Source organism: Haliotis cracherodii, unplaced genomic scaffold (genome assembly GCF_022045235.1).
Source record: "Haliotis cracherodii isolate W230 unplaced genomic scaffold, xgHalCrac1.p SCAF_1, whole genome shotgun sequence".
Taxonomy (NCBI): Eukaryota; Metazoa; Mollusca; class Gastropoda; order Lepetellida; family Haliotidae; genus Haliotis; species Haliotis cracherodii.
Window position 1 is genome coordinate 70266376 of NW_027266264.1, and position 14771 is coordinate 70281146.

The 14771-nt window shown below is 40.6% G+C and overlaps 1 protein-coding gene across 1 annotated transcript; it reads left to right on the top strand.

Moving 5' to 3' along the window:
• On the top strand, positions 1–14290 carry LOC139468108 (squalene synthase-like). The gene is made up of 8 exons (XM_071249845.1): positions 1–380; positions 2235–2332; positions 3409–3592; positions 4730–4858; positions 6274–6465; positions 7163–7339; positions 11408–11560; positions 12948–14290. Exons 1-8 carry the CDS (start codon positions 282–284, stop codon positions 13152–13154), a joined length of 1239 nt encoding a protein of 412 aa, XP_071105946.1. The 5' UTR covers positions 1–281; the 3' UTR covers positions 13155–14290.
• The last annotated feature ends 481 nt before the right edge of the window (positions 14291–14771 follow it).

The window sequence follows — 14771 nt, forward strand, 5'->3', positions numbered from 1 at the left end:
CAACAAACATGGTGCGGCATGGTGTGATCAGTGATAAAATGTGTCACTTGGACAATCACCCGAGATTGACCGACCACTACGCCGGTATTATTATTATTACTTTGTTAAGTTACGGTTTAATTGCCGACGGATGTTACTGACAAGAGCACGCTGTCAAGGACTTGCTGACTTGTATTCTGTTAAAGTTGTCATTTTTTTCAACGCACGTGCTGACAGATCACGGTGACTGCCTGCAGAAAGTTTAAATTCGCAGAGAAGTTGGTAGATCTACCAAGCTCAAGATGGATTTGTTGCGTTCAGTGTCCCACCCTGACGAAATACTGGCATTAGTGCGCTACAAGCTGGGAGACTGTCGGGCTGTCTTGCCACAGTGCGATACGGTGAGAGAAATAATTGCGATTGAGGCATTGAGCACGAGTGTGGGTCAATTGATATGTTAAATTAACATTATTTACCGTATTTTCTCTTTTTAGAGCTGGCTATTACTGGTGAACGAGTAAGTTTTGAAATAAGGGGGGTTAAAATAAGTAAACGGTTTGGTGTTTTTTTGTCTTGTTTTTAAAAAAAATAATTGGTTCATATAAGGAGCACATACTACAATCCATGCTCAGGCTTCTTCTCCGCTATATGGCACTGTATGCATATATATATATATATATATATATATATATATATATATATATATATATATATATATAGGCATTTCTGACCACTGATTCAATATTACAAAAAAATGCAAAGTTAATTAATTCCTCCAACAAACAGACAAGAAGAATGGTGGAGGCATAAAGGAGAATGCTTTATCTTTAACGCAGTCAATTATAGCATTTTTCTAGTATTCTCCTCTTCAGTAATGCTATTTGTTATTAACCTTGATGTTATGGTGTGGTGTGAGGTTATTATATGGCAGTTTTCATATCATACCCCATGTCTACTGATGACCCCTATATCAGCTCGAGGGTCGATATGGGGGTTGATATTAGGTATGGTATGAAAACTGCCATATAACTTTTTTATCATATACAGTACCATGACATCCAATTGTAGAACATATCTTTTGCAAGTGAATGCAATACATAGAGGATATTTCACTTGTGAAAATATCTCCTTCCCTCGTCACTGGACGAGAGAAACATGATATTTCACAAGACATATTTTAGGGGAGTTCACACTTGTATGACTGTAGCTCCGTCAAAATATTATGTTCACAGCAGTGAAATATCATTTATTATGTTCACTGCAATGAAAATATCACTTTTCTCAACTTTTGAAAACTCAGTCTTTCACACTTATGTGTATAATCAATTTTTACCTTTTTTTAAAGACATTGTCACGGGAAAGCTTGTCGAGCAGATGCACTAAGGGATATAACTCCAATTTCTTTAAACCCTGGCTGATATCAATCACCAATTCAAAATGTGTTGACAAGCTGTATGTGATAGACCAATTCCAATGTGATACGGGTCTGGTTAATACATCCCTTGTGGTATAGGGGGTGTAATATGGGTGATATGATTGTCTTTATGTTGACTCTATAGCACTTGCAAAATGCCTCATATCATTGATAGGTTTACGATGAAAGAGTGAAATCGTGTTCTGATTTCTGACGTGCAGATGACTGGTATTTATTTGGAACCCATTTCTGTATATCGTAAAGTAGCAGGGCGTGGGGAGTGGAGTCATCCCACAGATGACATCCTCACCTTGTCAGCTTGGTCATGTGGACAAGGTGTCCAACCTCGGATCAGAAGGTTAAAGTTTCGAGTCCCGTTGTGGGATTGCTTGATATAATTTTTTTTTCCATCTATCCAGTATGTATTCAGCTTGTTCATACACCATTTATTACTTAATATTATGCAACAATCCCTTTGCACTTGTCATCCTTGCATGCTTAATGCTCAGTTAATGAATTTATTCCAAGAAAAATTAGTGGTTGTATGAGCAATATAAAATATACACCCCTTCAGATTACCGGACAAACACATGCACGATATGCACATGCCAACTGTTGTGGGAATCGAACCCACACTTGCCAGAGTGAGGGACTCAACCCCCTAAAAGTATGAGAATCAGTAATTTACTAAGAAAGTGTTATCGAAAAATATAACATTTGTTAAATTTGACCCCCTTCTAAATGGCATTGTGTATTCGTTGAGCTCTGTTGCACATGTTTCAAGATATCAATCATACCTCTATATCTGCATGCGTGGCCTATTCATATTTTACTGTTACAGGAGTTGATGACCCCGACCTTGAGAAAGTGCTACGAGTACCTGAGGCTGACGAGTCGGAGCTTTGCTGCTGTCATACAGGCCCTGGACGATGAACTAAGGTAGACATACGTGCAGAGCTCCAGATAATGAAATATGCTGTGTATTTGGGTAAAATATGCACAGTAAACAATCATTACCCAATAAGTTTTGAATTGCTTCCATGCACATGATGTATGGCAAAACCCACATCAACTATGTAACAAAACTGTGTCTAATCCCCATCTTATGTTTACATGAACTCGAGTGAACTGAATAGTGGGAGGTATTGTTTTGATAGCTCAATAACTACTCTTGTATATAGACAGACAGATTAGACAGAAATTCACTCATCAAGTCAGATTTGAAGTAACAGCCAGATGATTTGTTTTTTCGAATTTGTGGGGACCGGGGGGATTTGTCATCTTCTGATGACTTCTTTACAGACCACCGTCAAAAAGCTGAAATATTGCTGATTGAGGCTTAAACAATAAACAAACATTCATGTGATGTGATGGGCATACTGTTTGGAGCCGTGCCACGAAGACATGCCTGTGGTTATAGATCTCAGAATGACCTGATTGTGATCTCTGGTCTGTGCACCATACCACTACTTGTGGGTTTCATCGAGGTTGTAGAATTTCACAACCTGCTGCACTTGGACTCTCTAAAACATTGGTTGAAACACTATGATTTTAATATCGCATTGCTGTCTGAAAAAGACTACAATGTAATTCCCAAACAAATCTGGTTTGGACATAGTCCGCTGGAATCTTGAACTCATTTCTACGCGAGGATATGTTCAATAGTTTTAGATTTATATTCCATAGATTCTCACTCTAATCATATGTGTGCACACACTGAATTTGTCTGGACAATATCATTCTAAGCATGAACATTGTTTTATGAGCAAACATGTAAATTGCTACAATTCTAGTACTTCTTCGGGCCTGAAATTCCACATAGAAAGAGCTAAAACATGTGAAATGGCACCAAAAGAACTATGTAACCTTAGCTAAGTTACACACGCTAAAACCATGTCCTACCCAGTTTTTGATCACTTGATTGATAGAGATACAAGCACCAGAAAAGATGTTGAAATCCTCACGTCAACTCCATCTTTCATGGTCATTATAGATCATATTCATTTGAACTTCAGGGATTCAGTGTGCATATTTTACCTGGTTCTGCGAGCTCTGGACACTGTTGAGGATGACATGACAATCCCTAACGAAGTGAAGCTGCCCATCCTCAAGTCCTTCTACAAGAACCTGCTGGATCCCGCCTGGTGCTACACAGACAGCAAGGAGAAGGACAGGATAGTGCTGGAAGACTTCCCTACGGTCAGTGCACTCATGGGAGGCTCTCCCTGAATCACAGGGTGCATTCCCTGAATCACAGGGTGCTCTCCCTGAATCTAAGGGTGCTTTCCCTGAATCACAGGGTGCTTTCCCGACCCACAGCATGCTCTCCCTGAATCACAGCGTGCTCTACCTGAATCTAAGGGTGCACTCCTTTAAATCACAGGGTGCTTTCCCTGAATCACAGGGTCTTCTCCCTGAATCACAGGGTGCTTTCCCTGAATCTAAGGGTGCTTTCCCTGAATCACAGGGTGCTCTCCCTGAATCACAGGATGCTTTCCCGACCCACAGCAGGCTTTCCTTGAATCACAGGGTGCTTTCTCAACCCACAGCATGCTCTCCCTGAATCTAAGGGTGCTTTCCCTGAATCACAGGGTGCTTTCCCGACCCACAGCATGCTCTCCCTGAATCACAGCGTGCTCTACCTGAATCTAAGGGTGCACTCCTTTAAATCACAGGGTGCTTTCCCTGAATCACAGGGTCTTCTCCCTGAATCACAGGGTCTTCTCCCTGAATCACAGGGTGCTTTCCCTGAATCACAGGGTGCTCTCCCTGAATCACAGGATGCTTTCCCGACCCACAGCAGGCTTTCCTTGAATCACAGGGTGCTTTCTCAACCCACAGCATGCTCTCCCTGAATCACAGTGTGCTTTCCCGACCCACAGCATGCTCTCCTTGAATTAAAGAGTGCTTTCCTGAACCACAGGATGCTTTACTTGAATTAAAGGGTGCTTTCCTGACACAAATCATGCTCTCCCTAAATCACAGCATGCTCTCCCTGAATTACAGAGTGCTTTCCCAACCCACAGCATGCTTTCTCTGAATCGAAGGGTGCTTTTCCAACCCAAAGCATGCTTACACTGAATCAAAGGGTGCTTTCCTGACCCACAGCATGCTTTCCTTGAATCAAAGGGTGCTTTCCTGAATCATAGGTGCATTCCCTGAATCGCAACTCTGGGGTGATTTTGCAAGTCAGGGGGATCATATGACTCCCAGGGTGCATTTCTCCAATCCTGGAGGCATTCCCTGACTCTCATAGGGCACATTCCAGTTGTTGATTTGTAATATATATACCTTCAGTGTGCATCACAGCTAAAGTAGGTTTCAATTTGTTTGCAGATATCCTACGAATTCCGCAAGCTGTCCAAAATATCAAAGGAAGTGATATCAGACATATGTCGGCAGATGGGGGAAGGCATGTGTGTTTACATGGAGAAGAATGTTGAGACTCTGGCAGACTGGGACGAGGTATGTGAAGTTATACAGATGCTCAGATCAGAGAGCACCATTGGCAAATATGTCCGCCATTACTGAGGGGAACGGGGATCAAATGTAGAGGGAGTTTTAGACGTTGAGTAAAAACAGGATAAATAATCATGCAATGCTAACTCAGCTTGGTTAGAAATGGTCCCCAGCAACCTATGCTGGTCATTGGAGGAGACAATAAGGATGTTGTTGTTGGTGACATGGTTAGTAGTGCGCTCGCTTCATGCTGGATTGTCTGGTCCAGTTACAGGATGTCGTCATATAGCTGGAGACCCATGAAGATCTGGGGTAGAATAGGTCTTCAGCAACCCATTCTTGCCATAAAAAGCGACTATGCTGGTTGTAAGAGGCGAATAACGTGATTGGGTTGTCAGGCTTGCTGACTTGGTTGATGCATGCCATTGTATTCCAATTGTGTTGATTCAGACTCCATTATTTACAGACTGCAGTCATATACCGTGTTCGACATAATAAGCACCCAGGGTGCTCTCAAAATTACAAATAGGGGGCTCTTATTAGAATATTATTTTGGTGGAAAAACAGAGTTGAAAGACAAATTTCGTGGTTTTTAGCTGACAACCTGAAATGTTTATGTACGACAAATATATTTTTCCCGAATTTAATCGCCCATAATTAAGGGTGCATATAACACACGACTGCATATTATCATTATGATTATACGCGAATAAATAAGTCTTGTGTACATTGATCAATCGGAAGGGGTGCTATTTGGGATTGTTCACTAGCTAATATGTTAGCAATTATCGTCATGGGCGCTTATTAGAGCGGGGCGCTTATTACATAGAATACGGTAACTGCAGTGTTACTGAGTGCAGCGTTTAACAACAAACAAACAAAAAGAATATCATATAGCTGGAATATATATATCAGTTTTTTCACTATGTCAACATGGTTAATATTGATAATGCCTTCATTCTGGATTGTCTGGTCCATTTACAATGTATACAGGCTGCCGTCATATAGTTGGAATATATATATATATCCACATTTTCACCATGTCAATGTGGTTGATAGCGAGCATGCCTTCGTACTGGATTGTCTGGTCCATTTACAATGTATTCAGGCTGTCGTCATATAGTTGGAATATATATATATATATCCACATTTTCACCATGTCAATATGGTTGATTGCGAGCATGCCTTCGTACTGGATTGTCTAGTCCATTTACAATGTATACAGGCTGCCGTCATATAGTTGGAATATATGTATATATATCCACATTTTCACCATGTCAATATGGTTGATGGCGAGCATGCCTTCGTACTGGATTGTCTGGTCCATTTACCATTCGCATACATGCAGCTGTCATATAGCTGGAACATATATATCCGTCATTCACCAACATTGTCATGACATCATACATGTATCATTGCAGTATTGTCACTATGTGGCTGGCCTCATCGGAATTGGTCTATCAAAGCTGTTCTCTGCTTCTGGTCTTGAAGGGGAGTTTGTTGGGAGAGATTTGGATCTGGCCAACAGAATGGGTCTCTTCCTTCAGAGGACAAACATCATTCGCGACTACCTGGAGGACAGTGAGGAGGGCCGTGAATTCTGGCCCAAACAGGTATGTGGTGACACCTTTTTTGTCGTAAAGATTGTAGAGGAATAGTGGCATAAGATGAAGAAACTTGCTGTGCAGAGTTACGTCCATTACCCAAGCCAGTTTCACCAGTGTTGCCCCTGTTCTGTCAAGGGTATGGGTCCATCTTTGAGCATGAGTACACCCCCAGGTTGGCTGGTGGAGGAAAGTTGGTGACTTGTGGTTTAAGGACTACCCTCAAATTGCTAAAGCAGCTTTGTGATCAGTGATCTGTGAGTGCTGTGTCCATGCATCATAAACAATGTATTATCATATGTCAATTAAAATTCATCTAATCCAAACGGATTGCAACACTTGAATTTGGTTATTGTCTTGTTGATGTAAGTGATGGCTAAATCTGTGTTCACACCACAATAGCTATCCATGTCAGCAAACTGTAAAACTGTCGGTAAAACTCCATTGCAGATTGACTGTGTATTGTATTAGTTCATTGATGTATGAATTAAAACAACGATAGATGCACGGTGGATTCTTACAAAATTTGTGGCATGACATTGCTTGGGAAATGAATGCAAAAAGTGGCCCAATTCAGCCAATCAGATTGTGAAGGAATTACAATGGTCAATGAACACAAAAATATATTAATTATTGCAGAATGGATTGTATGCGTTCTCATCAAGTTTTTCACCTTGATGCTGATGGTGGCTATTTGTACTTACAGGTATGGAGCAAGTATGCCAAAAATCTCCGTGACTTTGCTGACCCCCATCACAGAGGTGAAGCTATCAGTTGCCTGAATGATCTGATCAGTAGAACCTTGGAACTCATCCCTGACTGTATCAAGTACATGTCTCAACTACAGAACAAGTCTGTCTTTCAGTTTTGTGCAATCCCTCAGGTGAGACAACATTTCAGGCATGTGAATCTTCACAACTATGATTAACTAAAATGATGATGACTTGATTATTTCCTTGCTGCCATGATGTAACTAGAATAATGCTGACTTTAATGTCAAATGAAAAATTCACTTACTTGCTTAACCTTTGAAGATTCATTGTTCTTGGCGTGTTGAATTGTAAATAGTGCAATAGACAGAATTTCCATTTATGTTTGTGCCTTGTGGTGTTTGTACACTCAGTAAATATGCCCCTTGGTGTTTGTACCCTCAGTAAATATGCCCCATGGTGTTAGTACACTCAGTAAATATGCCCCATGGTGTTTGTACACTCAGTAAATATGCCCCATGGTGTTAGTACACTCAGTAAATATGCCCCATGGTGTTAGTACACTCAGTAAATATGCCCCATGGTGTTAGTACACTCAGTAAATATGCCCCATGGTGTTTGTACACTCAGTAAATATGCCCCATAGTGTTAGTACACAGTAAATATGCCCCATGGTGTTTGTACCCTCAGTAAATATTCACCATGGTGTTTGTACACTCAGTAAATATGCCCCATGGTGTTTGTGCACTCAGTAAATATGCCCCATGGTGTTTGTACACTCAGTAAATATGCCCCATGATGTTTGTACACTCAGTAAATATGTCCCATGGTGTTTGTACACTCAGTAAATATGCCCCATGGTGTTAGTACACTCAGTAAATATGCCCCATGGTGTTTGTACACTCAGTAAATATGGCCCATGGTGTTAGTACACTCAGTAAATATGCCCCATGGTGTTACCGTATTTTCTTGAGTATAGTGCGCACTTTTTTTCGAAAAAACACAGCTGTGTAGAAGGGGGTGCGCATTATACACGAATTATGAGTTTGGATGTTTTTTCCTCCCATGGAAAGACATTACCGTGAGCACGAAACACCGGAAATACCATGTCAACAAATCCATACTGAAGTACGCAAAATAATTATGTAATTACACTGTCTGTCTATAAAAAGTGTTCTTTGTATTTCTGGACTTATGTTTGTAACTTACTTCATTAATTTTATTCAAAATTCCTTATAATATTGTTTTTATTAATTTCGGCGAAATCGTGTGTGAAGCGATCGGAAGATCGCACAACTCATCGTTATTAACAGCAACCACGGTCAGAATACCGCTATTGACGCCTTGAAACGAACTTTAGTTGACAGAGAATGGATACATATATCATAAATGACATACTTTGACTCGTTAAAAATCATATTTGTTTTTGTTTGACGATTCAATGTCAACATGAAATTCTCGCGCTCACGTGCTCACGTGCGCGTGAGCCTTGACGGTGACTGGTCAGACATGTTCCATGTAAAAAATAATACCCGGGAATAGCGATCAGCTGCTTCGCTTAGGGTTATTATTATTTTAAATATGTTTAGTAAAGGCTGCATATAATTAAGAAAATAATGGAATATATTATTCCTGATAAATAAAATAGTTTCAGATACAATTGTTGCCGATCCTTGCATTAAAAATCCTATAAAGTTATATCATTGGGTGTGTCTTGACTGAATCACCGGTCGATTCCAAGAAAACGTGTGTACAGCTGATTGCTGTTTCCGGCTTAGTTTACAAGAAAATGCATAATATTCAAATTTCTTTTTTTCCAAAATATTGAACCCGCTAGAGGGGGGTGCGCATTATACATGGGTGCGCACTATACTCAAGAAAATACGGTAGTACACTCAGTAAATATGCCCCATGGTGTTTGTACACTCAGTAAATATGCCCCATGGTGTTTGTACACTCAGTAAATATGGCCCATGGTGTTAGTACACTCAGTAAATATGCCCCATGGTGTTTGTACACTCAGTAAATATGCCCCATGGTGTTAGTACCCTCAGTAAATATGCCCCATGGTGTTTGTACCCTCAGTAAATATGCCCCATGGTGTTTGTACCCTCAGTAAATATTCCCCATGGTGTTTGTACACTCAGTTAATATGCCCCATGGTGTTTGTATACTCACTAAATATGCCCCATGGTGTTAGTACACTCAGTAAATATGCCCCATGGTGTTAGTACACAGTAAATATGCCCCATGGTGTTTGTATACTCACTAAATATGCCCCATGGTGTTAGTATACTCAGTAAATATGCCCCATGGTGTTAGTACACAGTAAATATTCCCCATGGTGTTTGTACCCTCAGTAAATATGCCCCATGGTGTTTGTACACTCAGTAAATATGCCCCATGGTGTTTGTATACTCAGTAAATATGCCCCATGGTGTTAGTACACAGTAAATATGCCCCATGGTGTTTGTACCCTCAGTAAATATTCACCATGGTGTTTGTACACTCAGTAAATATTCCCCATGGTGTTTGTACACTCAGTAAATATGCCCCATGGTGTTTGTACACTCAGTAAATATGCCCCATGATGTTTGTACACTCAGTAAATATGTCCCATGGTGTTTGTACACTCAGTAAATATGCCCCATGGTGTTTGTACACTCAGTAAATATGGCCCATGGTGTTAGTACACTCAGTAAATATGCCCCATGGTGTTAGAACACTCAGTAAATATGCCCCATGGTGTTTGTACACTCAGTAAATATGCCCCATGGTGTTTGTACACTCAGTTAATATGTCCCATGGTGTTAGTACACTCAGTAAATATGCCCCATGGTGTTAGTACACTCAGTAAATATGCCCCATGGTGTTTGTACACTCACTAAATATGCCCCATGGTGTTTGTATACTCAGTAAATATGCCCCATGGTGTTAGTACACTCAGTAAATATGCCCCATGGTGTTTGTACACTCAGTAAATATGCCCCATGGTGTTAGTACCCTCAGTAAATATGCCCCATGGTGTTTGTACCCTCAGTAAATATGCCCCATGGTGTTTGTACCCTCAGTAAATATGCCACATGGTGTTTGTACACTCAGTAAATATGCCCCATGGTGTTTGTACACTCAGTTAATATGCCCCATGGTGTTTGTATACTCAGTAAATATGCCCCATGGTGTTAGTACACTCAGTAAATATGCCCCATGGTGTTTGTACACTCAGTAAATATGCCCCATGGTTTTTGTACACTCAGTAAATATGCCCCATGGTGTTTGTACACTCAGTAAATATGCCCCATGGTGTTAGTACACAGTAAATATGCCCCATGGTGTTTGTATACTCACTAAATATGCCCCATGGTGTTAGTACACTCAGTAAATATGCCCCATGGTGTTAGTACACTCAGTAAATATGCCCCATGGTGTTTGTACCCTCAGTAAATATGCCACATGGTGTTTGTACCCTCAGTAAATATGCCCCATGGTGTTTGTACACTCAGTAAATATTCCCCATGGTGTTTGTACACTCAGTAAATATTCCCCATGGTGTTTGTACACTCAGTAAATATGCCACATGGTGTTTGTACACTCAGTAAATATGCCCCATGGTGTTTGTACACTCAGTAAATATTCCCCATGGTGTTTGTACACTCAGTAAATATTCCCCATGGTGTTTGTACACTCAGTAAATATGCCACATGGTGTTTGTACACTCAGTAAATATGCCCCATGGTGTTTGTACACTCAGTAAATATTCCCCATGGTGTTTGTACACTCAGTAAATATGCCCCATGGTGTTAGTACACTCAGTAAATATGCCCCATGGTGTTTGTACCCTCAGTAAATATGCCCCATGGTGTTTTTACACTCAGTAAATATTCCCCATGGTGTTTGTACACTCAGTAAATATGCCCCATGGTGTTTTTACACTCAGTAAATATTCCCCATGGTGTTTGTACACTCAGTAAATATGCCCCATGGTGTTTGTACACTCAGTAAATATGGCCCATGGTGTTAGTACACTCAGTAAATATGCCCCATGGTGTTTGTACACTCAGTAAATATGCCCCATGGTGTTTGTATACTCAGTAAATATGCCCCATGGTGTTAGTACACAGTAAATATGCCCCATGGTGTTTGTATACTCACTAAATATGCTCCATGGTGTTAGTACACTCAGTAAATATGCCCCATGGTGTTTGTACACTCACTAAATATTCCCCATGGTGTTTGTGAAGGTGATGGCTATTGCTACCCTGGAGCGGTGCTACAACAATCCCAGTGTCTTCACCGGTGTCGTCAAGATCAGGAAGGGGGAGGCAGTCAAGATGATCATGGGGTCGAACTCCACAGAGAAGGTCAAGGCCATCATGGTTCACTTTACCAATGAGGTAAGACGACACAAATCTCTAGCTCACCGGGACCGTAAGACCTTGTGAACTTGTGTGTGGCATGGTGTGTTGTCTGCCATGTCTGTATGCCCATACATCTGTCCATTTGTATGTCCCTCTGTAATTTTCTTTTTCAGGTGTTTGAAATTAAGAATTTCAGAAAGCACAAAACCTGAGAACTTCAAAATTTGGAAAATGTGTATGACCATAATGTGACTTGTTCATGGCAAGTAGTTGAGAAAAAAGTCATGATTAGTTTAATTAATAATATGGCCATGATGGAGTTGAAACATGGTGTCATTGACATGGCAGCCATGGTGAAAAACATATTAATTCAAAATGGAACAAAATTTGGTACATGTGTAGTATGTAATAGGGCTTAACATATATAGCCAGTTTTATTGCAATATTATAAACTTTGAACATTGGCTACACTGAAAGCTGAGACTTATGGCCATTCCAGTTAAAAAATGTAACATGGTTTATGTGTATTTTATAGTAGTGTGGTTAAAATATATATATATATGTTCCGTTTTTGCGGCATTTAAAATTTTGACTTTTTGTTTGACCTTTGCACTTTGACCATGTTCCTAAATTCCCTAAAAATTTATCCCCTTGCTCATAAAGCATCTGTCTCAGAAACCACTTGTTTCCACCAATGATAACACAACACCTAGAAATGTCCATTTTTCTTTTTAAGTTTCTGTCTGTGTTGACAGTTTATATGGTTGACAATTGTCCTGGTGAGCTACAGTGCCGTAGCACTATTTTCCAGTTTAGCATATCAGATTCGACTGACAAGAAGCCAAAACCACCTTCAAAAAAAGAATTTGACTCGAATCATTGCATTAGAAAAAAAATAAGACGCAAAAAATCTTAAAAAAGGGTAATTGTTAACTTTTAAGGTTAAGATTGTTCAAATGTATTGTATGTATTTTCCTTCCACAAAAAGGATTTAAAAGTAAAATAAACTAAGTGTTATCTAATTGGGGTGTTACTGAAAAATAGTAAGCATCTTGCACTTTATGCAGAATTTGCATATATTTTTCTTCCTCTTCACTGACCAAGCAAAGCATCTATATGCCCTATGAACAAAAAAAAATTCTATTTTGACCTACCCAAGCTAATTGATTACCAAAATAACAGCAAACAAATTAAGTAAATAATGTGACAACATAGGCCTAAAGAGGGTAGCAGGTAGATCAAGGGAGACCACCGTCGTAAGCTCTTTCAACTTAGTGTATGTAAGTGTCTTCCTAGTTTGACCACTAGTTTACCTGTTCAGGCCAGTTACACCATGTAGTGGCTTCTTTAAAATGTCATGTCCTTGTTTTTATTTTGTCGTGGTAAATCATAATGAATATATGTAAATTGTTGTCTACTTCAGATATCAAGTCGAATTCCTGCCCGTGATCCAAATGCAGAGAGGACTAGCAAACTGTGTGAAGATGTCCTGGCCTGCTGCAAGACAAAACAGGAGTTCACCACGTCAAGCATCTACCCTCCCCTCTACATGTCCTGTGCCATGATGCTGGCAGCCATCTCCTACAACTACTGGTCGCAGATAGAGGCCGTCGATCACTCGATGACGTAACAACTAGGATAGAGGCCCCCTATTGTGTGACCTGTGCCATGATGCTGGCAGCCATCTCCTACAACTAATGGTCCCAGATAGAGGCCGTCTATCAATCGATGACGTAACAACTAGGATAGAGGCACCCTATTGTGTGTCCTGTGGCTGCCATCTCCTACAACTACTGGTCGCAGGTAGAGGCCGTCTATCACTCGATGACGTAACAACTAGGATAGAGGCCCTCTATTGTGTGTCCTGTGCTATGATTCTGGCAGCCATCTCCTACAACTACTGGTCCCAGATAGAGGCCATCTATCACTCGATGACGTCACAACTAGGATAGAGGCCCTCTATTGTGTGTCCAGTGCCATGATGTTGACAGACATATCCAAAAACTACTGGTCCCAGATAGAGGCCGTCTATCACTCGATGACGTAACACCTGGGATAGCGGCCCTCTATTGTGTCCAGTGCCATGATGTTGACAGACATATCCAAAAACTACTGGTCGCAGATAGAGGCCCTCTATTGTGTGTCCAGTGCCATGATGTTGACAGACATCTCCTACAACTACTGGTCGCAGATAAACAAGACTTAAAGAATGAAAGCATGAGTTGTTTCTGTTATTGCATTTGGTGCAAATAGATGTCTGGTAGTATATGTGAGTATTTGTGTTGCTTTATGCCATTCTATGCTGAAGGTGAGTGATGATATGTATATATATGTGTAGTGAGAGAGAGATCAGAACCACAGTATCACTGTGTGTGGAGATTGCCAGTATTAATAACATGAGCCAGGCGCATTGGGTGTTCCAAGGGTTTCATTGGAGGTCAAAATATTCCAAAGTTTTTCTTTTGAGGGGATGTTGATGTCCCCAGGTTTTGGTTGAGGTCGGGGAATGTTACACAGTTAAAGGTGAGGCCACCTAGGTGTTCCGTGAGGTACAGGTCACAGAGCACCTGAAGTAGTTTGGCTTTCTTTTGAAGTCCCTGGGGTGCTCAAAGCTTTTATATTAGGTATGTTGGGATTATTATGAGGTCACAAGATTTCATTTAGGTCTCCTGTTCACGCACCGTTTAAACACTGGCAGTATGGTTTCAATATTGTGTGTTTTATCATTGTCTGTGATACACGGTGCTTTTACAATAAAATGTTACATTATGGAGAAAAAATCGTGTTTTTTGTGCATTGCCATGGTCAGCTGACATCACACTTGAAAGCAATATTCTAGAAAAATTCAGGTGAGCTGCAAAGCTTTGTGACTATCTTATTTATTTAAATTTTGAGAGAAACGCAACACTCGCAAGTTCGCCTGAATTTTTCTCAATGTTGTATTGGATCAGAAAGGTGTGACAAGAATATGCAATATAAAGTATCCTAAGTTTCTACTCAAGATATCCTGGCTTTGTCATATAATGTGTAGATTTCTCGGCAGGATAATGCCAACCGTTCAAAACTTTCATTTACAGATAAATATGCAAATACAAAAGGTCAGCTGGGTTGGTTCTACCTTCAGTGTTTACAAACATGGCGTCGCCCTTTGTCGGTGATGGCGTCCGAATTTACTTTGGGTCGGGGGGCACGGGTGGCCCAGTCGTCTAAGGCGCCGCGATTCGCTGTGCAGAGTTGCGTCCCTTAG